General features: G+C 35.4%; 1 protein-coding gene across 4 annotated transcripts in view; it reads left to right on the top strand.

Moving 5' to 3' along the window:
- The window catches only part of EML5 (EMAP like 5), a 168,074-nt gene that overhangs the window by 13,498 nt on the left and 128,714 nt on the right, over positions 1-25,862 (top strand). For all 4 annotated transcript variants that reach the window (XR_015721849.1, XR_015721850.1, XM_087856166.1 and 1 more), the window contains exons 2-4: positions 14,368-14,527; positions 23,517-23,615; positions 25,440-25,508. Coding sequence is in view for 2 of the 4 variants with exons in the window: in XM_087856166.1 (XP_087712292.1) it covers positions 14,368-14,527; positions 23,517-23,615; positions 25,440-25,508 (328 nt within the window). In the remaining 2 variants the exon portion in view is untranslated. The remainder of the gene's footprint in view (positions 1-14,367; positions 14,528-23,516; positions 23,616-25,439; positions 25,509-25,862) is intronic.

Here is a 25,862-nt window from a genome sequence, read left to right as displayed (position 1 = left end):
TTGAAGAGGAGACTATCTTTGTATTGCTTTTGCTCCTTTGTCAAATATCAGTTGATTATATTTATGGGGGTCTGTTTCTGAGCTCTCTCATCTGTGAGTGTTGTTGAGTTCCACCATATGTTCAGCAATATACTAGGCAATATGTGGAATACAACTCAACTCTAATATTGACTCCAAGAATAACTAGAAAAACACTCATTCTTTCTTTCTCATTAAGAAAACTGGAACCATCCTGGGCGCAGAATCCAAATGCTCAGTGTATAATATACCAGCAAAATAAGTTACAAGGCCTACTACAGCTCTTGAATTCCGATGTTTCCACCAAAGCAACTATGTATTTCCAACATCCCTTTTCAGATCCATGATGAGGATATCCTAGCAGAGAAAGAACACCGAATTGGGAGTCAGACAGCCTGGGTTCCAGTCCTGACTGTGACTGACTAAAGGAGAAACAGTAACCAGAAAATATCGAAGTTTGAGAATTTGCTGTGAGTTCACGCTGTTTGTTGGCAGTTGCACAGCCTGGGTCAGAGAACATTGGCACGGTGGAGTCATGTGTTTTCATCTACTTACCCCATGTGCCCAGCTCAGCTCTAAGCCCTGGCAAACAGACTCGCTCATTGGGGTGGCTTTATCTCAATATAGGCTTCTAGTAACTAAGAAGGCAGTTAAAACTTCTATCAGTTCATATATTGTTTGGTCTGAGATGAAAGTGTCTACAGTCATGAGTAGAAATACATTTTGAGTATTTTGTCATTTACAGAGTCTTTATTCCTTAATGCTACACTCCAGGCAATAAATCTTTGTGAGGAAGGGAAATTTTAGTTAGTTGCTTAGTAATGCTGATGAATTTGATTGCTTGGAAGTCAGTATATAAACAGTGGATTAAGGATGCTCCATTTTACATTTTAGTCTAAGGTTTAACTACTTATGGAAGTGTTAGTTGGTAGATATAGGAGTTGTAACTATGGTAGATATTCCAGAATAAATCTACATTGTCACGTAAAAGAAAAAAAAACATTGGAGCCATCAGAACTTTAAGATTTCACCCACCCTTCAACAGTATATTCAGCTCCTATCTCGTATCCCTCTACGTTTGCATGAGATCCTGCCCTTTTTTGCCTGCTGCAGAGATTCTCCCATTCACCTATATCAGTACTTTTGATGATACTTCTAGATGATTCCTGTTAACGTATAAAATATGCTCAAAAGATAGCCTTTTCAAGAAATGATGTTAAAAATTACCGAATATCCATGGGGGGAAAAATGAACCTCAACTATATCTCACCATATACAAAATTTAACTCAAATTGGGTCATATGTCTTAAACATCAAAGATAACACTATAAAGTTTTTACAAAAAAAGTATAGAAAATAGGGCATAAAATGGATGACTTATGAAAAGGAAAATTATAAATTGAATGACAATAGAATTAAAGCTTTTCAAACTTCCAGGTAACTGAAGACAGTGGTGGATGTGTAGTAAGTAACCTTTCAAAATCTCTTCCCCAAACAATGCAAAATCACTTCACAAGTATGAAATTTCTGTGCAAAGCCCTGGCTTTACCGTTACTTAGACAGAGGATACCGAGACTGTATAAGTAAAAAGAGAAAAAGAAATTCTACCATGCTCTTTTCTCTCTACCACTGAGCTTTGCAGGGAGCAACTTAACCTTAAAAAACTGTGCAAACAGTATCTTGACTGAATACTGTAAGGATAAAGACAAAAATAACTATAGATAATGGTATAGTCTAGTTAGTAAAATTGTTTCTCACAGGGCTAGCCATTCTGAAACAACCTTGGGTATATTAAGCTTATATGAAAGGCTAATTTCTCACTTTTGGAGGAAGAACTTATACATAAAGGGAGGAGCTCTCAATGAACCTTGTGGTTTTGGATTAGAATCAGAGGTATCAATATGAATTTATGGTTTTTAGATATATACACACATAGATACAGTATATAGATATATGTATATACATGAGTTAGTATATATACATATATTTCCTAGTTCTGTCTACAGCCTAGAAGGAATAACACTCCATAACAATGATCACATTGACTGCCCAGATCTTGTTCTCTAAATACCATTCTCCAATAAAAGGAACTAGGGCTTCCTAGAGAAGTAGTTATTATAGGATGGAGCAGGAAAAATACTAGACGAGCCTTGAATATATTGTGGTGCCTCAAAGTAGGTAAATGCAAAAGAGGCGGTGGCCTGTTGAAAAAATAAGGGAGCCAACCTGAAGGATCTCCTGAAGGTCAAAGATGGAACAATTTGGGCTATAAGATAAATAATGATAGTATTGAATTTTAGCCCATAAAAAAAACAAACAAACAGGAATTGTCAAAAAAACAGACTGTGGGCTAAATATGGCCTGCCACCTATTTTTGTAAATAAAATTTCATTGGAAAACAAACATGACTATTTGTTTGTGCAACATTTTTTTCTAAAGATTGATTTATTTGACAGAGAGCAGGGAGGGGCAGATGGAGAGGGAGAGAGAATCTCAAGCAAACTCCCTGCTGAGCATGGAGCCTGACTTGGGACTTGATCCCACAACCCTGAGATCACAACCTGAGCTGAAATCAAGAGTTAGACACCTAACCAACTGAGCCACCTAGGTGCCACTGTTTTTGCAATCTTTCTAAAATAATTCTTCTGGGGCGCCTAGGTGTCTCAGTCGTTAAGTGTCTGCCTTTGGCTCAGGGTGTGATCCTGGGGTCCTGGGATCGAGCCGCGCATTGGGCTCTCTGCTGGGAGCCTGCTTCTTCCTCTCCCACTCCCCCTGCATGTGTTCCCCCTCTGGCTCGCTGTCTCTCTGTCAAATAAATAAATTAAAATCTTAAAAATAAATAAATAAATAATTCCTCTAAGAAGCCCTTTTAGATATTTTTTTTAACTGTCCTAACCCACCAAAAAATTCTATCACCACAGATATACTGTGTATCAATTTATGTACCTTATATGTATCTATGCTTTATTCATAAAAATAGTAAGACCTTCACACAAGGACCAATTTTTTTATTTTAAAGATTTTATTTATTTATTCGACAGAGATAGAGACAGCCAGCGAGAGAGGGAACACAAGCAGGGGGAGTGGGAGAGGAAGAAGCAGGCTTATAGCAGAAGAGCCTGATGTGGGGCTCGATCCCATAATGCTGGGATCACACCCTGAGCCAAAGGCAGATGCTTAGCCGCTGTGCCACCCAGGCGCCCCACAAGGACCAATTTTTACAAAACCCCATGGAAGTGATATTGCTCCCAATGAGAATGCGTGGCTTATATATTGTCAGTGACTGATTGGACATTTTAACAGCAGAGTTGAGTAGGTGTAATAGAGGTTGTATGGCATGCAAAGCCCAAAGTGTTTACTGTCACTTCACAGAAGAAGTTTGGTATTGACCCTTGAATTAAAATATCTGTGAATTCAACTGATATAAACAATGGATTAACTAAGAGAGAAAAGATAGTTCTTCCTATGGCTAAAATTAAAAAGACAAGAAATAACAAGTGTTGGTGAGGATGTGGAGAAAAAGGAACCGTTGTGCACTTTTGGTGGGAATATAAATTAGTACAGCCACTGTGGAAATAGTATAGAAGATCCTCAAAAAATTAAAAATAGAAATACCATATGATCCAATAATTCCTAATAGGTATTTATCCAAAGAAAACAAAAACACTAATTCTAAAAGATATATGAAACCCTGTGTTTATTGCAGCATTATTTATAATAGCCAGTATAAAAGTGACTTAAGTGTCCATCAGTAGATGAATGAATGAATGAATAAGGAAGATGTGTATTCCCCCCCACACACAGGAATATTACACATCCATAAAAAAAGGATGAGATCTTAGCATTTGCAACAACATGGATGGACGTAGAGGGTGAAATAAGACAAATACCATATGACTTCATATATATGTGGAATCTTAAAAACAGATGAACAAACAGAAAGCAGAATCATCTAAAAATACAAGAACAAACCGATATTTGCCAGAGGGAAAACAGGTAGAGGGATGGGCAAAATAGGTGAGAGGGAATGAGGAATGCAGGTTTGCAGTTATGAACTGAATAAGTCATGGGAATAAAAGACACAGCATAGGGAGTGTAGTCAATGATATTGTAATAGTGTTGTATGGTGACAGATGGTAGCTGCACTTGTAAGCATAGCATAACATATAGAGAAGTTGAAAACTATGTTGTACACTTGAAACTAATGTAAAATTGTGTGTCAAGTATACTCAAAAATTTTTTAAAAATTTTAAAAACACAGGGGTGCCTGAGTGACTCAGTTAAGCGTCTGCCTTCAGCTCAGGTCATGATCCTGGGGTCCTGGGATCGAGCCCCTTGTCGGGCTCTGGGTTCAGTGGTGAATCTGTTTCTCCTGTTTCTCCGTCTGCCCCTCAGTTGCTCGTTTTCTCCTCCCTACCCCCCAGATAAATAAGTAAAATCTTTAAAAAAATTTTTAAAATATATTTCTTCCGTATGGTAGAATTAATAAATGTAAGAGAAAAGAGGGAAATAAGAGGATAACATAAGTCAACTAGTATAGTACTAACTGTTTCAGGCAAGGTCTAGATAAAATGCTAAAATTAATGAAAGTTTGAGGAGAGACAGGATTTGCATAGGCTCAAAGCATTTCTCCTAAAATAGGAATTGAGGACAAAGAGAAACTTTGTAGTTAACTTTGCAGTGAAGAAGCCCTGCAAGCACCAGTTTATCCAAGGAATTGAGGTAAACATCATCAGTAATAATGCATAGTGACATCCTTAATTGATGAACTCCTTGATACGATGCACTAAGAAGAACAAATAAAAATTTTGTGGTATACTTGCCAAAAATTGCATAATTTCACTCCAGTCATGGGAAAGCATGTTACAAGTCCAAATTGAGGGACAGTTTACAAAATAATTGATTGGTACTCTTCGAAAGTGACCATCATGAGAGACAGAGAAAATCGAACTGTTACAGAGACTGAAGTTGCTAATGAGAAATAACAACTAAATGCAGCCTGGGATCCTGGTTAGGATCCTGAAACAGAAAAAAAAAACCTTAGTGAGAAAACTGGTGAATTTTGAATAAGAAGTTTAGAGGGTGGTATAGTACTAATGTTAATTTCCTCTTCCCGGTCATTGTACCGAGGTTATATAAGATGTTTATATTAGGACAGTGGGGTGAGGAATAAAAGAGAACTGTTTGTACAATTTTTGCAACTTTTTTTATGGCTCTAAAATTAGTCCAAAATAAAAAGTTTCTTAAAAAAATTAAAATCTTTTGCTCTTTAAAAGATACCACTAAGAAAATGAAAGTCCACAAACTGGGAAACACATTTACAAAACAAACATTTGAGAGAAGAATTGTATCCAGAATATATCAAGAACTCTTACAATGCAGGAATATGATAACAAACCAATTAAACATAGGCCAAGTGCTTTTTTACCCAGAGTCAGACCCAGTTGTAGGAAGTGCATGACAATGTACAGAGCCTCATACTCTGGACTTCTAGTTATAGTACGATGAAGAAGAACCCTGGGAGTTGGAGAATTTATAGAGAGCAGGGAGCTAAAGAAGAGGATCTTAAAGTGTTATAGTTGATGTTCCAAACTCACTCTTACACTGCATGTGGTTGAAACTAATTTGAAACAGCATACTAAAGGCTTTGAGAACTGAGTTACAAGCATCCAGATTTCAGATTGGCCCCTGTGGTGTGTACATGTGGTACTACTAAAAAGGCTTAAAAAATTCTAACATGGAATTGCAGAAGGAGAATTGTGACATGAACCCTGAACTTAACTGGATTGCTTGCCTGATGAAGCACAAAAAACAAAAAAATCAACATTCTCTAGAGGATTTTAACAGGGCCCAGAGTTTATAACACAATATTCAAAATGTCCAGACATAATCCAAAATTATCACACAATTAGAAAAATCTTACAAAAGACAACAGTCATCAGCCCCAAGATGATGTAAATGTTGGAATTATCAAAGAATTTAGAGCAGTTGTTTTAACTATGTGTCATGAAGTAAAGGGGAATGCTTTTGAAACAAATGAAATGTTGCAAGTTCTCAGCAAAGAAGTAGAAGCTGTAGAAAAATGGAACATTTAGAACTGAAAAATACAAAAATGGAAGAATTCCATATCTGAGTGTGTGGTAGCCAGATTGTGCCTCCTGCACCCCCACCACAAAGATATCCACTCCCTAATCCATGGAATTTGTGAATATGTTGTTAAATGCCAAACATGATTTTGAAGATATAATTAAGGTATGGACATTAAGAGAGTGTCCTGAATTTCCCAGATGGGCCTAATTTAATCATATGAACCCTTAAAAATAGATAACTTTCTCCAGCTGGAATCAGAAGTCAGAGTCCAAACTTAAGAAGGAACTCATTGTGTCATTGCTGGTTTGAAGATGCAGGTGGCAATATAATGAAAAATGCGGGCAGCCTTAGGGAAGTTGAAGTTCTCAGCTGACAGTCAGCAGGAAAACAAAAGCCTCAGTCCTTTTACGACAGGGAATCGAATTCAGTCAACATTCTGAATGAACTTGGAAGTTGATTCATCCTCAGAGACTCCAGAAAGAAATGAAACTGTGTTGATACCTCGATTTTGGCCTGGTGAGACTCTGAAGCAGAGAACCTAGCTGTAACTGGATTTCTGCCCTGCAGAACTTTAGATGATAAATTTGTGTTGTGTCAAGATGCTCAGCTTGTGGTAATATGTCATAGCAGCATAGGAAACAATCTGGAATATATTTTCACTCTTTTTACAAATGTTAGACTTTTATTGTTTCTTGGATGTCAGTGCAGTCATTAAGTTCCTGGGTCAGAGGTAAAGAATTTTATTACTTATGGCGTAGCAAACAGCATGGGTCAATAATAACAGAATATACATTCTTTTCACATGCCTTTGGAACTTTTACCAACAGTATAGGTCATATCCTATAAAACAAACCTCAATAAACGTAAAAAAATTGAGGTCATGCAAAATATATTCTTTAAACATAATGAAATAAAAATCATTAATTCAAAGAAAACAGGGAAATCAAAATATTTTAAAGTGGATGAAAATGAAAACATATCAAAATGTGTGAAAATCAGCTACAGCATTGTTTCAAGAGAAATTTACAGTGTTAAAAGGTTGAAGATCAGTAATCTGAGATTCCACTTTTAAATCTAGAAAAAGAAGAGCAAACTAAACTCAAAAGCAAACAGAAGGAATAATAAAAAGCAGAAATCAATGAAAACAGCAAAACAATAAGGAAAAATCAAACCAAAAGCTAGTTGTGTGTTTTTGTTTTCGTTTTTGTTTTTTTCAACACGGGGCTTGAACTCCTGATCCTGAGATCTAGACCTGAGCTGAGATCAAGAATCTGCTTAACCCAACTAAGCCACCCATAAGCCCCCAAAAGCTATTTTTTTAAAAAAGACTGATTAAATTGATGAATTTCCAGCTAGACTACCAAGAACAAAAAGAAGATGGAAATTACCAAAGTTCATCAAGCTATCACTGCAGACCTAAAGACATTAAAAGGATAAGAAGGGAATACTATGAACAACTATACATAGAGATATATGACAACTTAGATGAAATGGACTATTCCTTTGAAAGATTCAAGCTATCATAACTTACCAAGAAGAATAGATAACGTGAATAACCCTACATCTGTTAAAGTAATTGGATTTGTAGTTTGAAACTTTTCAAAAAAGAAAGCCCCAGGTACAAATGGTTTCACTGGTAACTCTGCCAGACATTTAAAGAGGGAATAATACCAATTCCACACAGCTCTTATTGACAATAGATGAGGAGAGAATGCTTCCAACTCATTTTATGAGACTGGCATTACTTTAATATGAAGTCCAGACAAAGACATTAGAAGAAAAGGAAATTACAGACCACTATTCCTCATTAACATAGATGTAAAAATTCTCAGTAAACTAATCAAATAAAATCCATCAATAGAATAAAACACTATGACCAAGGGGTTCAGGGTGAGTTCAACATTTGAAAACTAATCAAGGCAAGTCACTGTATTAAGAGACTAAAGAAGGAAAATCATGATCATCTCAATAAATGCAGGAAAAGAATTTGACAAAATTCAACATCTGTTCATGTATTTTAAAATGTGTAGCAAACTAAGAATAGAAGGCTACTTCCTTAACTGTACAAGCATCTATAAAAAACCTACAGCTAACATTATGCTTAATGGTGAGAGACTGAATGTTTTCCTCATGAGACCAGGAAAAAGATAAGGATGTCCTTTCTTTCCTCTCCTAATTCAACATTGTACTGGAAGATCTAGCCAGTGCAATAAAGCAAGAAATAGGAAAAAAAGACTTAGAGGAAAGGAAGAAATAAATATTCTCTATTCCTAGATAATTTGATTGCCTACATAGAAACTTCCAAATAATCTACAGCACACACACACTGCTCCTAAAACGAGTAAGGGAATTTACCAAGGTTATAAGATACAAGGTCAGCATGCATAAATCAATTGTATTTCTACATCCTAGTAATTAACAACTGGAAACTGAAATTTTTAAACACTACCATTTATAAGAACTCAAAAAACAATCTTGCATAAATTTAACAAAATCTATGCAGTACTTGTATACTAAAAACTATAAAATGAAGCTGAAAAAGCAACTTAAAAATGTAGTATATGTAATGTTCATGGATTGGAAGGCTTATGTAGTAAAGATATCAGTTCTTCTCAGATTGATCTATAGAGTTTATCTTATCCCAGTCCCAACAGGGTATTTAGGATATACAAACTGATTCTAAACTTAGAGGGAAGATAAAGCACTTGGAATATCCAGAACAATTTTGAAAAGGAATGAAGGTGGAAAACTCACAGTACTCAATTTTAAGGATTATTATAAAGCAATAGTAACTTGACCATGTGGTATTAGTGAGACGATAGATGCATCAATTGGTGGAACAAAATTATAAAGTACATTTTGTTGCAAATTAATCAATTTTTGACAAAGGTACATGGACAATTCAATGGAGAAAAGATAGTGTTTTCAATAAATGGGGCGGGAACAAGTTGGACATCCATTTGAAAAAATAAGCAAAACCCACTCTACGTCTTACACAAAATTGACTCAAAGTGATGATAGATTTAAAAGTAAAACATAAAACTGCAAAGATTTTAGAAGGAAACTTAAAAGCAAATCTTTATTACCTTTGGTTGTGTAAAAGCATGGTCTATAAAACAAAAAAAATTGATGAAATGGACTTCATAAAAATAAAAAATGTTTGCAGAAGAAACTTTTGCAGTATATTTGTGTATAAGTTCTGTGTAGACATATGTTTCCATTTCTTGGGAATTTAGGAGTAGAATTACTAGATCATATGATAATGCTATGTTTAGCTTTTGAGGAATTGCCAAACCATTCCCGAGAGGGGCTGTATTATTTTACAGTCCCACAGCAATATTTGAAAATTATGTTTTCTCCATATCCTTGCTAGTACTTGATATAATATAAAATACATATATTTTATATGTACATATATTATATGTGTGTATATATGTGTGTGTTTGTGTGTGTGTATATATATATATATGTTTGCACACATATATGTACACACGTACACATACATACGCACACATCCATACTGTCTTTTTTATCATGGAAGTGGTATATCATTGAAATTTAGATTTGCATTTTCCTGTTGGCTAGTGATGTTGAGCATCTTTTCATGTGCTTTTTGTCTGTCTTGCTTGGGGAGATGTTTATTCAAATCCTTTGTCCATTTAAAAAATGGGATTATTTGTGGTTTTATTGTTGAGTTCTTTATATTTTATAGATATAAGTCCCTTATCAAATCTTTGCAGTTATGTTCTCCCATTCTATGTGTTATGTTTTCATATTTTTTATAGTTGTCCTTTGAAACATAAAAGTTTTTAATTTTGGAGGCACCTGGGTGGCTCAGTTGGTTAAGTGTCTGCCTTCTGCTTGGGTCATGGTCCCAGGGTCCTGGGATCAAGCCCTGCATCACTCTCTGCTCAGCAGGGTTTCTCCCTATTCCTCTGCTGATCCCCCTGCTTGAGCTCTCTTGGTGGCTCTCTCTCACTCTCTCTCTCAAATAAATAAAAATCTTTTTTTAAAAAGTTTTTAATTTTGATGAAACCCGTTTTATTTTTTCTTTTGTCACTTCTGTTTTTGTGTCCTAAGAAACCCTTATTTTATCTGAGGTCAGTAAGATTTATGCCTATATTTTCTTCTAAGAATTTTATTATTTTAGCTCTCACATTTTGAACAGATTTTTGTATATGGTTTAGGGTATGGGTCTACATTCTTTGTTTTGTATTGTGGATATTCATATGTCCTAGCACCATCTTCTTCCTTTGAATTATCTTAGCACCATCCTTCATGAAAGTCAATTGACCACGAATATGTTGATTTATTTCTGGACTCTCCGTTTTGTTTCACGATCTGCACCTCTGTTATGCTAGTCCATGCTGTGTTGATTACTCTAGTTTTTTTTTTCTTTTTTAAGATTTTATTTATTTATTCGCCAGAGATAGAGACAGCCAGCGAGAGAGGGAACACAGGCAGGGGGAGAGTGGGAGAGGAAGAAGCAGGCTCATAGCAGAGGAGCCTGATGTGGGGCTCGATCCCAGACCGCCGGTATCACGCCCTGAGCCGAAGGCAGACGCTTAACCGCTGTGCCACCCAGGCGCCCCTATAGTAAATTAGTAAGTTTTGAAATTGGAAGTGTGAATCTTCCAATTTTGTTCTTTTTCAAGATTGTTTTAGCTATTCTCAGTTTTTGAATCACCTGGTGAATGTCTTCAAGGCAGGCAGCTGGTATGTTGGCATGGATTGGTTTTAACTCTAGATCAATTTAGGAAGTATTGCCATATTAACTCTATTACAAGCTTGGAATATATATTTTTCCATTTATTTAGATCTTTTAAATTTTGTTTAACGGTGTCTTGTACTTTTCTTTGTACAAGTCTTGTACTTTTTAAAGTTTATTCCTAAGTGTTTTCTTCTTTTTGATGCTAATATAAGTGAAGTTATTTTCTTGATGTAATTTTCAGATTGTTCATTGCTAGTGTACAGAAATATAATTGATACTTTATATTGATCTTGTATCCTACCACATTGCTGAACTCATTTATTAGCTTTACTTGGGATTTATTTTATTATTGTTTGTGATTCCTTAGGATTTTCTATATACAAGATAATGTCATCTGCAAGTAGAGATAGTTTTACTTCTCCCATGTGTTTCTTTTTCTTGCCTAATTGTCCTGGCTAGAATATCCAGACTGTGTTGGATGGAAGTGACAAGAGCCGACATCCTTGTCTTGCTCCTATCCTTAGAGGGGAAACTTTCAGGCTTTCACCATTAAATGTGGTAACAGCTGTAGGTTTTCATAGATGCCCTTTATCAGATTGAGAACATTCTCTATAATTCATAGTTTGTTGTGTATTTTTTTAAACCTTTTTTTTAAAAGATTTATTTATTTATTTGACAGAGAGAGAGAGACAGCAAGAGAGGGAACACAAGCAGGGGGAGTGGGAGAGGAAGAAGCAGGCCCCCAGCGGAGGAGCCTGATGCGGGGCTCAATCCCAGAACGCCGGGATCACACCCTGAGCTGAAGGCAGACGCTTAACGACTGAGCCACCCAGGCACCCCTGTCGTGTATTTTTATCACAAAAGAGGTTGGATTTTTGTCAGATGCATCTTCTGTCTGTTGAGATGAACAAAATGGTTTTTTTTTTTTAACCTTTATTCTTTTTTTTTTTTAGAATTGACCTTTATTCTCATAATATATTGGTTTGTTTTTATATGTTGAACCAACCTTCCATTCCCACTTATCTTCCTTCCCACTGATTACTCATTTAGTATCCCCTGACTTGATGAATACCATCTAAGCCATTCAGATGCCCAAGCCAGAAATCCTAGAGTCATCTTAGATCCTTCCATTTCCCTTACTCACTACATCCAATCAGTTCTTTTTTTTTTTTTTTTTAAGATTGTATTTATTTATTTGTCAGAGAGAGAGAGAGAGACTGAGCAAGCACGGGGAGCAGCAGGCAGAGAGAGAAGCAGGCTCCCTGCTGAGCAAGGAGCCTGATGTGGGACTTGATCCCAGGATCCTGGGATCATGACCTGAGCCAAAGGCAGATGCTTAACCAGCTGAGCCACCCAGGAGTCCCCAGTTGATTCTGTCTTAATACGCTCCTAACTTTTCCCACTTTGAATTCATCCTTCACTGTGATGCCAGGAGTGATTTTTTTTTTTCCTCCCAAAGATGAATCTCATAATCTAAATCTACTTGTAGAAAAATTTATGAAGGAGAAATTTATATTCACTGCCTGCCTTCTGATGTACATAAACCATTACCAGCTGTTAGGTCTTTGTCTTGTTTTTTAAAGACTCAGATTATTTTCTGTGAACTATGGGTGACTTTTCTGTTTCTTGAAATGTGATTTGTGTTATAGTAACCAAAACAGTATGGTATTGGCATAAAAACAGACACATAGATCAATGAAACAGAATTGAGAGTCCAGGAATAAACCCACGCATATATGGACAATTAATTTACGACAGAGGAGCCAAGAACATAAAATGGAGGAAGGACAGTCTCTTAATAAATGGTGTTGGGAAAACTGGACAGCCACATGCAAAAGAATGAAACTTGACCACTGTCTTATACTGTACACAAAAATTAACTGAAAATGGATTAAAAACTTGAATGTAAAACCTGAAACCATAAAACTCCTAAAAGAAAAGAGGTGGTAAGCTCCTTGACATAAGTCTTTGCAGTGTATTTGCGGCTCTGACTTCAAAGACCAAGGGAAACCAAAGCAAAAGTAAACAAATTGAACTACATCAAACTAAAAAGCTTCTGCATGGTGAAAGAAACCATCAAAAGGAAAAAGCAACCTACTGAATGGGAGGAGATATTTGCCAAAATTACATGTTTGGCAAGGGATTAATATCCAGAATATATGAAGAACTCATACAACTTAACCAAAAAATCTGATTTAAAAAATGGGCAGAGGATATGCATATACATTTTTCCAAAGAAGATAAATCAGTGGCCAGCAGGCACATGAAAAGATGTTCAATATCACTAATTATTAGGGAAATGCAAATCAAAACCACAATGAGGTATCACCTCACAAGGGTAGATTAACTATCATCAAAAAGACAAGAAAAAGCAAGTGTTGGAGAGAATGTGGAGAAACGGGAACCTTCATAAATAAAGTTCTGGGAATGTAAATTAGTGCATCCGCTATGTAAAACACTATGGCTGTACCTTAAAAAGTTGACAATAGAACTGCCATACTATCTAGCAATTCCACTTCTGGGCATTTATCTGAAGAATGTGAAAACAATGCAAAATGATATATGCAGCCTGTTGTTACTTACAGCATCATTTACAATAGCTAAGAAATAGAAACAACCTAAATGTGCCTGAGTGGATGAATGGATAAAGGTGTGGTATTATATATACACAATGGACTACTACTCAGCCATAAAAAGAGTGAAATCAGGGGCAACAACATGAATGAACCTTGAAGGTATTAAGTGAACTAAGTTAGAAGGAGAAAGTAAAAAACAATATGATCTCAGTCATAGGTGAATCTAAAAAACCAGTACAAATAAAACAAAAAACTCATTCACAGAAAACAGATTGGCGGTTACCACAAGAGTAGTGGTGGTACTACAAGGGTAGGTGGTTGAGGGGTGGGCGAAATGGGTGAAGGAACTCAAATGTATGGTAATAGATGGTAACTAGATTTCTGGAGGTGATCATTTTGAGACGAATACAGATATTTAATTATAATATTGTATACCTGAAACTTATATAATGTTACATACCAATTTTACTTCAATTAAGAATGGGATTTGTAATTAAAGTATTATTGGAGGAGTGCTACTAAATACTATTTTTGGACACTAAGGTTTGGTCTAACATTATCCAATAAAAGAGTAAAATAGGAGAGAGGGCTTAAAAACAAGATGAATCCCAAATCAGAAAATGGCATTTGGTAAGGTTGCTGCTAATTTGTTGCTGTGGTGCAGTTGATCCCTTGTAACAATTCTTTTCTTGCAAAGTTTACACACACGGTATCTTATTACAGAGATTACGAAGTCTATCATTAATTGCTTTTCACATACATGTACTAGTCAAGTAATAACTCTTAGCATGGATTTTTGTAGAAGTTACTTTAAACCCAAATTATTTTAAATGGATAACATAATTTTTGCATTGGTATATATAAAGTTTACATATATCAAATACTATAAAAGCTCTATAAGCAATTTCATTTATTTTTTAATTTAATTTTTTTATAATAATTTTTAAGTCAGTTTATTTGTTTATTTTGCAGCCTTGCATTGCATCCTGAACGAGTATTAGTAGCAACAGGACAAGTTGGGAAAGAGCCTTATATATGCGTTTGGGATTCATACACTGTGCAGACCATATCAGTTCTAAAGGATGTTCATACACATGGTATAGCCTGTTTAGCATTCGACTTAGATGGACAGGTATGTGATATTTTTTTTTCCTTTCCTAAACTATATCTTAAAAATGTGTACTATAAGAAATGATTATAAATCTATAAATGTTAAATTGGAAAGCAATAGATGAAAAGTACCTGTTTGTTCAAGGGTAGAGGTAGGTAGGTTGAGTGGATAGTTAATAAATATGAGAAAAATAAGAACAATAAGGAGTCTTTATTTCATGTATGAAGAACTTTTTAATTAATACTATTAAGAAAGCCAAAGAGATTCTGACTCAGTAGAATATTACCTGGTTGTTCTAGAAAATTTTACATATAAATAACTCTTTTCCACTTAGTGCATGTTGATAAGACAGATGGGAGACATCTTAGGAAAACTAAGTTTCTCTAAGTAGAGCTGTATACATTTTAGTTTTCAGTTATTTTAAAGGTTTCTGTTAAAATTACATTTTTTATTGAAAAGAGAGGCAGTTCCTATAATATGAGGTATTTTTATACAAAATCAAAGTTGAAAACAAAGGATATAATTATTCCACTTATCAGTTCCCAAATTATTATCTACTTCTAGTTAATGATTGTTAAAAAAAATTAAACATGCCAAGAACTTTTTCATGGTGCTTTCATGGAACTTGTTATACCTAAACATATTTAAGAAGTAGTAAGAAGTTGAATTTTACAGATGTGGTTAATTTATAGTCTTTAAATTTTCATGTTAAAATTAGACTTTAAAAATCATTTTAATTTTTAGAAAAATTTTAGTTACCTGCTTTTCAGTTCATAAAATTAATTTTATAGATTGATATTTTACAGAAACATTACATTGTGTTCTGTTCTCTTGAAAATTAGAAGTAGATGTTTTATTTATAACTGGGGAGTAGCTTTTTTGAGTAGCATAGATTAATATCACTTTCTGTTAAGAGTCTGGTAAGAGCTCTTTAAAGACTTAACTGGAACCTTTCATTTGGGGGAAGAATGTGCTTCTAGGTTTAATATCACTATGTAGCAGTGATTGGCAATTATAGAACCTTAATTCTTGTCCCATTTTTGCTGTTGTTTTTCAAGTCCCTATTGTCCTCATATCAATTTTTTTTTAAAGGAAGAGTATAATACCCTTACCTACCTCGTAGGAGATTAAATTTTATGAAACAAAGCTCCAGTTTTTTTAAATCATTTACCAAAAGTGTTATGAAGTCCAAGATGTATTAACTATAATAAGCATCTGTATACTTTAAACATAGATGTTTTCTTCCTAATTTTGAAATTGCTCTTTCTAAATGTAATATATTGCATTGTTGAGGAATTTCTTTAATATATGCAAGGAAAAGTCATGCCCATAGCTTTTCCTAGTTGAAGGCCTCTAATTTTGCTTATTTTAAACGACTTATAAGGAAAGCCTTGGGTACATGTATTTTATTATCACAGATCTTCTTGAAAATGTGTTACTTAAAAATTGAAGCTTATAAAAAACATAACAGCTAAAAGTTATTGAGCACATACTAAGTACCAAGCATTGTGCTAAGCCTACCTTATCTTACTTAATCCTCACAACAACCCTATGAAATAGATACTATTATTATCTCTATTTTACAGATAAAGAAACTGAGACTTAGAGAGGTTAAATAACTTGCCCCAGGTTACACAGCTAGTAAATGGAGCCAGAGCGGAAACCCAGGTCAGTCACACTCCAAAAGCTCATATTTTTTAACCACAGTACTCTCCTGCCTCCCAAACATGGAACTTAGGAGGTAGTGATTTATATTTCACAAGGAATTCATCCATCTTAAATATAGTTAAAGCTTATAAGGAACTACTGCAAATTGAAGATTAAGTTAAGAAGAGTATCTCTGAAATTAATGAGAAAATGCTTTAGTTAAATATATTTGAGAACTTATCTATTCACTAATCTATAAACTGTTATGAGATATCAACTAGGAAATATTTTATGATTTTTGCATTTTCTGTTAGATTTGAAACTATAAGTGCTCTGTTAAGATTTATCCAATGAATGAGTTCCCTGTTGGTAGTAATGCTGAATGTTATTTTCCCAGAGGCTTTCTTCTAAATGGACTGAATATCCACTCTAATACCAGAAGTCTGCCTTATTGTGAATAATTAGGACCTGAAAAGTCTACTTATATAAATGCATATCAAACAGGGATTCAGATTTCTTAGTGGGAAGAAGGGGAATTTGAGTGGTACTTTGTCTTGAAAATACAATACAGGGGCGCCTGGGTGGCTCAGTCGTTAAGTGTCTGCCTTCGGCTCAGGGCGTGATCCCGGCGTTCTGGGATCGAGCCCCCCATCAGGCTCCTCCGCTCGGAGCCTGCTTCATTCTCTCCCACTGCCCCTACTTGTGTTCCCTCTCTCGCTGGCTGTCTCTCTCTCTGTCAAATAAATAAATAAAATCTTTAAAAAAAAAAAAAAAAGAAAATACAATACATTATAAAAACATTTTTCATATTAAAATCTAAGCTATATTTATAGCTCTGGTGATTCACAGAATAAATAAGAATAGTGTTAATTTTATTTTTTTAAAGATTTATTTATTTGAGAGAGAGGAACACAAACAAGGGGAGTGGGAGAGGGAGAAACAGGCTTCCCACTGAGCAGGGAGCCCTGTGTAGCAGGGCTCAATCCCAGGACCCTGGGATCATGACCTGAGCCCAACGCAGATGCTTAATGACTGAGCCACCCAGGCGTCCCTAGTGTTAATTTTTTAACCTAATTTTGTCAGTTACATGATGGTACAAGATAAAATGCTTTAGTTTACCTTTGACTTTTGGCACATGATTATGAAGAGAGTAATTTTTGCAAAAATATTAGGGGAGTTCACTGGTTTTTTCAAGTGCCTTTCAGCAATCTCTTGATATCAGGACATATCTCAGGTGCCTAAAGTATTCTTCTTGAGGTTTTTTTTTTTTTCTATTTCTTTGCCAGATTCTAATTTCTGATGGCTTTATGTATGATTTTACCAGCATTTACTCCACTAAGCCCTGCATCTTTTGCAAAATTTGTGATTTTACTTTGTAACATTATGACCGTTAGTTCTTATGTAATGAACACTGAGATCACAAGGACCCCCACACTAAAATCTTTTAAGTGTAATTGTTCCTTATTTGAATATGTTTCATAGTTGCAGGAACTTATGAGATCATCTAGTTGTGTCTATTAGGATATTTTTCTTATTTGAGTATTTAATGTGCTAGAACTTTTTAATAAATACTTCCAATTCAATTAATGGGCACAACCAAAATTTTGTTCAGGACTAAGATCAAGGAGGAATTTGGGAAGCTGGATAGAGGCTTCTTTATATGGTTTTCTTTCTCCCTCTCTGACTTTTACTTCTTAATTATCTTTAAAGGAGCTTTTCCTTCTGTCTGCTTCTTAAATGTCAGTGTTCTTTAGGAGTCTGTAGCCTTCTTTTCTTTTTACTTATTCTCTCTAGGTGATCATTTAGAGCCATGATTTTAATGCCCACGTCAGTTAACAGTGGCCCCAGCTTCTCTCCTTAACTTCAGATACTCCCTCCCTTGAGTGTCATACAGATATACCATATATTATACATCTAAAACTGAATCTCTCTTTATTCCAACTCTATTAAAACACAAAGTTTATTCTTTCTCGGGCTATGCCCTATCTTTCCAGCTTTGTCTCCTGCCCCTTTCCAGGTGGCACTCCTCCCTTCAGCCGCCCTGAATTAGGCTTTTTCCTGAAAGCACCATGATCTAATTTTAGTGTCCTTTGATCTGAAAGGCACTTTCTCTTACTTTTCTTCTCAAATCGTCCTCAATCTTCCCAGATACAGTTAAAGCATTACTTTAAAAAATGTTATTTATTTGAGAGAGAGAGCGCGCACACGTGCGTGTATGGGGGGGCGGGTTGTGGAGATGGGGTAGCGGACTCCTCGCTGAGCAGGGAGCTTGGCAAATAGCTCCATCCCAGGATCCTGGGATCATGACCTGAGCTGAAGGCAGACGCTCAACTGACTGAGCCACCCAGGCGCCCCTAAAGCATTACTTTTACTGGAAAAGCTTATCCTCTTCCTCACCTACTTAGGCTGGGTTAAATGTGATAAAAAATGATAAAGTAAAAAATGACAGAAAGCTAGGAGAGGAAATAGTATTGGCTTGGTTATTTCTACCTTATCCTCTCTGCTGTTGCTTAACCTATGCTGAGGGAGGTTGGTTTTGGCTACGTAAGTTTATCAGGGCTACAGGGAAGTGCTCCCAGATCTCTCTTGTTACTGCCTATACAGAGCTGGATGTTTGGAGGCTCTATGGAGATATATGGAGTTTAAAGCTTTCGACCAGTTGTGGTTTGCTGTGTGTGTATGATGAGCCAAGTCAGAGAGAGAGGACAGTGCCCCTCTAACTGTCCCTCGCTTCATTCTTGTCTTGTGAAATTTTAATCTCTACACAGTAGGTAAAGATCTCTTTTAGCTAGGTACTTAACGATACCCTATAGTTCCCAACTATTAAAGACTCAAGAAAGCAAATCCTCTCCTCTTGTTCCCTTGAGATTTCTGCCAGCATGATATGATGGAGAGCCAAAACAGACTGTATACTGTATCTTTTTAAGGGAGCCATTCATTCCACCCATTTGAGGGTTTAAATAGTAATTCTACTTTGCAGAAATCTGTTTCTAACTGGGTACCAAATGGCATTTCTCATTTGGACAGGAAGAGAGCATAGGTTATTTCATTTTTTTAAAAGATTTAATTATTTATTAGCATGTGCAGGCGAGTGCACCCATGCATGCCTGTGTATGAGTGGGGGGAGGGGCAGAGGGAGATAATCTTCAAGCTGACTCCCTGCTAAGCACGGACGCCCCCCCCCCCACCGCCCCAACTCATGGCTCAATCTTACAACCCATGAGATCGTGACCTGAGCCGAAACCAAAAGTTAGACACTCAACTGACTGAGCCGCCCAGATGCCCTGAGGGCATGGGTTCTTAAAGCTAATTAATGTTATGGTAAATTAATAATGATGATAGCAAACATTTATATAACATTAATCATATAGTAACTCTCTTACAAAAATGTATATTAATTCTCATGTTAACCCTATGAAACACTTATTATCCCCACTTAATAGAGAAAACTAAGGTACAGAGAGGCTGCATAACTGCTGAAAGTAATCCAGTTAGTGAGAAATGGAGCTAGTGTTCAAACCTAGGCAGTCTGGTACCAGCATCTATGCTTTAAATCAGAGATTAGTAAACTTTCTGTAACAGTCAGATTGGAAATATTTCAGCTCTGTAGACCATATGGTCTCTGGCTCAACTACTCAGCTCTGCATTGTGGTGGGAAAACAGTCATAGACAACTTGTAAAAGAATGGGTATGGCTGTGCTCCAATATAATTTTATTTACAAAAACAGGGTGTAGGCAAGATTTGGCCTGAGGGTTATAGTTTGCTGACCCCTGCTTCTAAACCAGTGCTTTTCAAATTATGTGTTGTGGGCTGATCCTTATGATTTCTTCTTCAGCCCTTCAGTTACTTAGAAGTGTATTATTAATTTCCACCCATTTGGAGGATTTTCTGTACAACTTCCTGTTATTCTAATATCTGTTTTTGTCAGACAGCATAATCTATATTTTAATTTTTTTAATTTGGGCTTATTTTGTGATCTTTATGAAACTCATATGCACTTGGAAAGGATGTGGAAAAATATATGTATTCTGTTTCTCCTGTTTACTGTGCTATTGTTATTCATTTTACTTATGCATACTTTGTAAATTTCATAACTGTTATTCTTGCTTTAAACAGTTTTTAAAAAAATTAAAAACAAAAGTCTTATTTACATATTTACCATTTGGGCGTTCTTCATTCACATGTGTATCATTTCTGTCTGCCTGAAGAAATTTCCATTATCATATCTTCTAGTGCAGGTTTGTTGATGGCCTATTTTCTCACATTCTGTTTACTTGAAAAAGACTATTTGACCCAATTTTCCCAAGATAATTTTGCTAGGTATACTATTCAATGTTACCTTTTTCCCCTCAGCATTTTAAAAATTGTATGTATTTATTAGAGAGAGAGAGAGATTGGAAAGTGCGAGCGGGGGAGGACCAGAGAGAGAGGGACAACAGATTCCGCGCTGAGCCCACTGTAGGCTCAGTCCCATGACCCTGAGACCATGACCTGAGCCAAAATCAAGAGTCCAAAGCTTAATGGACTGAGTCACCCAGGCACACCCCCTCAGCATTTTAAAGAGGTTATTTGTTGTCATTTGATTTGCATAGCTTCAGATGAGGTCTAGGATAATTTTTAAATCTCTGATCCTCTCTACCCAAATTGTCTTTTTTTCTGGCCGTTTCTAAGATTTTTCTCTTTACCACTGGTTTTGACAATTTGATTACCATTTGTGTTGATGTATGTTTTCCAGTGTGTGTGATTATTTCTGCTGGGAGTTTATTGAGCTTCTTAGATTTCTGGGTTTATGGGCTTCATCACATTTAGAAAATTTTAGCCATTATTTCTTCAGTTTTATTTTTTCTTTTCCTCCATCTTCTCCTTGTGGAGCTACAATGACTTATATGTTAGACCACTTGACGTTTTTCTAAAGTTAGCCAAGGCACTATTAATTTTTTTCCCCTTCTTTCTATGCTTTATTTTGGGTAGTTTTTGTTGCTATGTCTTCAAGTTCATTTATCTTTTCTTAATGCTCTAAGCTGCTATTAATCTATGGCATGAATTTTTATTTCACATAATTTAACATTTATTTTTACAAGTTCTATGTGTTCTTTTATATCTTCTGTTTCTTATTTTATTCCTTGTATGTTTTAAAATAATTCTTGAATGGGGCTTCTGGTTGGCTCAGTCAGTGGAGCATGTGACTCTTGATCTCAGGGTTGTGGTTTCGAGCTCCATGTTGGGTGTAGAGATTACTTAAAATAAAATCTTAAATAATTCTTGAGCATCTTGAACATTTTCATTTTAATAGCTAATGTCTCAATTTTAATCATTTCTGTGATTCTTAGGTCTGTTTCTATTAACTGATTTTTCTCCTGGTTGTTCATCACATTTTTCTCTTTGTTCACATGTCCCGTAATTTGTTTTATTGGATGCTGGACATTGTGTTACATTCTGAATTCTAGATTTTGTTGTATTCCTTTAAAATATTTTGGACATCGTTCTGGCAGGTAGTTAAGTTCCTTGTGGATCAGTTTGATCCTCGTGAAAGCTTGCTTTCAGCTTTTGGGGGACAGGACTAGAGTAGCTCTTCCTCTAGCACTATTGGTTTAATTTCACCACTAAGTTGTGACTCTTCTGGGATCCCCACTGAATATCTAGTGAATTCAAAGAGATATCTACATTCTGGTTATTGGGAACTCAAGGGATCCTGACCCTTTGTGATCTCTGGGAATTTTTTGGCTTTAGCTCCCCAGTAATTGCTTCTCCCCCGCCCCGAATTTGTTCTTTGCATGGCCTCATGGATTTCACCCTATCCATGCGAAGATTGGTCTTCTCAAGGGGACCCATAAACAAATTTTCTGGGGCTCTTTTTCTATTCTGCAAATTCTAGCCATCTTGACCTCTCTGAACTCCAGACTGTCTTCTCAAATCAGCAAGTCTGCTGGGCTCTGTTTGGATTCTACCTTTCTGTGCTATAATCTGCAAATTGTCTCCTAGGTGAAGGCTGGGGCAAGTGCAGGTCTCACCTTGTTTGTTTCTCCCTCTTTCAGGGATCACAGTGCTTCATTTCCTGTTATGAATGTCTGAAAGCATTTGTTTTGTAGATTTTATAGTTTTCTAGTTGTTTATGGTGGGGGCAAGCTCAGACCCTGATACTCCTTCATGGCTAGAAGTCCGTCTTTTGTGTTTCTTAACCCCTCTCACACTTTCCATCTCACTGTCTCCTCTTCTTAACTCTGTACCTTCATTTCCCTCTAATTGCCTATTTAACTCTTCCACTCTGTTTTAAATTTCATTTACTTTTCATTTCTAGAAATTCCATTTGCTTCTTCAGATCTGCTTGAATACTTTTTATAGTCTCCTATTCTTTGCTTGTATGAAGATACTTTGAAACCTTAATTTTATTTCTCTCTTCACCTCATAATTCCAGTGTCTCATGTTTTCTAGGACTGATTTTGCTGTTTGTCTTGACTTGCTGATTCTTACTCATGGTCCCTTATTTCCCATGGTTTTGGTGGTTGGGGTGTTTGTTTATTTTTATGTTTATTGAATTGCTACCTGTAGGAATTCTTTGAGGGATGAATGGAAGTGTCAGTTCTCCAGATAGGATTTATATTTGTGCTACACTGTTGAAGATGTTTGAAGACTGAAACCCTCAGGACCACTCTGAAATTTTCCACTTGAGGGGTTCATAATTAATGTGGAGTTAGGCCGTATGACCACATGTTTGTCTTCCCCTTCATGCATTGCCACCTGCTCCCTTTTTTTAAAGGGGTGGTTTCTTGTCTTCCCTTATTCTGAGAGTTCACTGCTTTAGTCAGAAGGCTGAAGTTCAAATCTACACCTTGGACTGGCCCTAAACTTTATCTCCTATTTTCGTTCAGCCTATAGAACAAAAACCAGGCTTCTTAGGAGTTAGCTGGTACCTTTAGAATAAAGTGGATGTGGGAGCTCTCTTACCTTCCGGGTTTCCCGTCCGAAATCTCTTTGTTTTTGTTCCAGATTTCATAATTCCTTGACAGCTCAGCAGTGCATTTAAAAAGATGTTTTTACATTTTGTCCAGCATTTTTAGTTTTTAGTGGGAGAGATGTTTAGGGTATTTTGTTAGTCCTACTGTTAGAATGGAAGTCTCTCTTCTGTTTCTTAATGTGAAGAACTACACGTAACATGAATATTAAGATAAAATACATCCAGCATTTCTCTGTGAGGTCTATATAATATAAATGTGTAAGTTTTGATGCAGAATATAAATCTGTAACTTTTAATGTGTAAGTTTATAATACCCATGAGTATAATTTGTTTGCCATTTATAATTTGGTTCCTTTTTGATTTGTTTGCCTTTTTATTCCCTCGTGGACTTCTTGGATATAATTCAGCGCCTGGTTTCAGTTGGACTTGATTCAAAGAATGCCGTTTGTGTTTGGGATTGGAAGAGGGGGAAAATGTTATCTATGGCCCCTGGTCACACAGATAGAGTAAGTATTCCCCTTTGGGGTTCCTACTGGGTATTGGATGGGAAAAAGAGGAGAGCCAGGGGATTTTATGTTTCCATGCTTTGTTATTGCCAGATAGCTCATATGTAATTAAAAATTTAAAGTACAATTGCAAATGCTAATAAAATTTTAGAACGTATATATGTTGTAGTACTCAAAAATATGACTCAATATGTGTAGTGTTAGCATAAAGCTTTTAACCATTGTTTACTTCAGCAAAAATGATGAATTTTAAGTTATTCAGACCTCCATTTAAAAATTGGACAGCTCATGCCTAGGGTCTGTGTAGTTTTGTTTATCACTGGTTTGTTATGTATGTATAATAATTAAAGTGAAACATGATAGTGCGTGTCTGAATTTGAAATTATATTAAAAACATTTTAGAGACCTAACATTTTTTATTTTGGAAACTTATTAAAAATATATTCCTTATTCTAAACTGCTTAAATTAATATAGAAGATACTTCATAGTCAGCTTTTTAAGTGTCATACTACTTTTGTAAACATATATCAAAAACTTTATCATAAACCCTTAAAAATCTCTCATTTTTTTCTGTGTAGTAAAATTCTAATCTGAACCAGCACAGGAGATGTAGTCATTAATTCTGTGGGGAGGGGGTGGGAGGAGTGAAATCTATGAATGTATAAAAGTTGTACAGAGAATTTTGTGTGTATTTGCATTTTGGTAAATGTACTTGTTTTTTAGCAGATTCTCAAATGGTCCTGTTACACACTCACAAACACAATTTAGATAATTAAAGTGTTAGGTATATTTTATTAGTTGTGTATCCTGACTTAGATCAAAGCATTTCACACTTTGGATTTAGCAAATAGATTGATTATTATGAAAAATGGTACTGTCAGAATTTAGAGTATTTTGGTGGTTAGTATTTTAAACTTGCACAATATGGTTTTCATGTAATCTGTGTCATGGTGAGTTGTGAAACATTAATTTATAAGATACATTCTTTAGTATCACTGGAGAGAATAATTTTGTACATTTTTAAAGGTAATAAGCATCATTAGGTGATTATGCAGATGAGTGTCAAAGAAACATGGTACAGACTAACAGAATAATTTTTTCTGCTATGAAATTATTTTTCAAATGTTAGTTTTTCTTTTATTTCTTTTATTATTAAAGTGCATGATTCCAATGTATATTTTATTTCATCTGGGTTTTTTATTGTTTGCTCTTATAACAAAAATGGTCTGTATGTATTTAGAGTTTTGGGAATCTTAGACAAGAGCAAAGCCCGGGATCTCCAAAACTTAAGTATAGGTTAGTTTTGTTCGACCCATAAGCAATAAAGCTAAAAAATAAAAACAGAATTTATACCGTGAAATAAATATTGTGATTCTTTATGTAAGTAGTTCTGTATGATAGAAAGCTAGAAAAATGTACTCTATTTCAATTACTTTAAAGTTCTGTGTTTCTAGCTGTATAAGTTAAATGTACAGTCCAATCAGTATCTTGCTCCTGTAAAAATTATGTAGGTACCTGCCTCATGCCCTAGTTCTGTTGAATTATTCTTATAACTTATGGACCATATTTTTTTTAATTAAAAATAGAGGTATTAATTTTCACTTCACTAGTTGTTTTGTAAAGTTCATAGAGGCTAAGAAGTAGTTTTTGTTCATATAATTACATATTTATTTCTCAAAAGATCATGAAATGTGAGATTCTGATTATTTAGTGAGGAATATTATTTTATGATAGGTAGGGTTTTGGGGTTTTTGGTCTTTTGGATGGATTCTTAAATGATTCTGAAAATAAGTATTTTAACCATGAATCTGATTTGTTTGCAGATATTTGATATCTCTTGGGATTTGTACCAGCCAAATAAACTTGTCAGCTGTGGTGTAAAACATATTAAGGTACTAGAAGGGTCTTGTTTCATAATCGTCATGTATACTTACTCTGCTGCTAAGTACAAACCACGCTATTTACAACTTAGGGTAGTCTTAGGATTTTGACAGGACTTATTTTTAAAATGTCAATGTTTTAGCATTCTGATGTTCAACCTAACAGGTATTTATTGTGTCATGACTGTGTGTGAGGCGCTGTCAGAGATGTAGGTGTGAGTGGGGAATGAATCTAACACTATTCATAAAGGAATTTATAGTCTTGTGAAGTAGGCTTTACTGTGTTCATCTTGTTGTCTCATATTTCACTTACAGAATAAAATGTGAGCATAGGAAACCGAGGAAAGTAAGAGGTTTCTTTCACAG

Source organism: Ursus americanus, chromosome 26 (genome assembly GCF_024610735.1).
Source record: "Ursus americanus isolate L20-20 chromosome 26, mUrsAme1.1.p, whole genome shotgun sequence".
Classification (NCBI taxonomy): domain Eukaryota; kingdom Metazoa; phylum Chordata; class Mammalia; order Carnivora; family Ursidae; genus Ursus; species Ursus americanus.
Note: the sequence above shows the minus strand (reverse complement) of the source record. Positions and strands in the feature narration are given on the sequence as shown.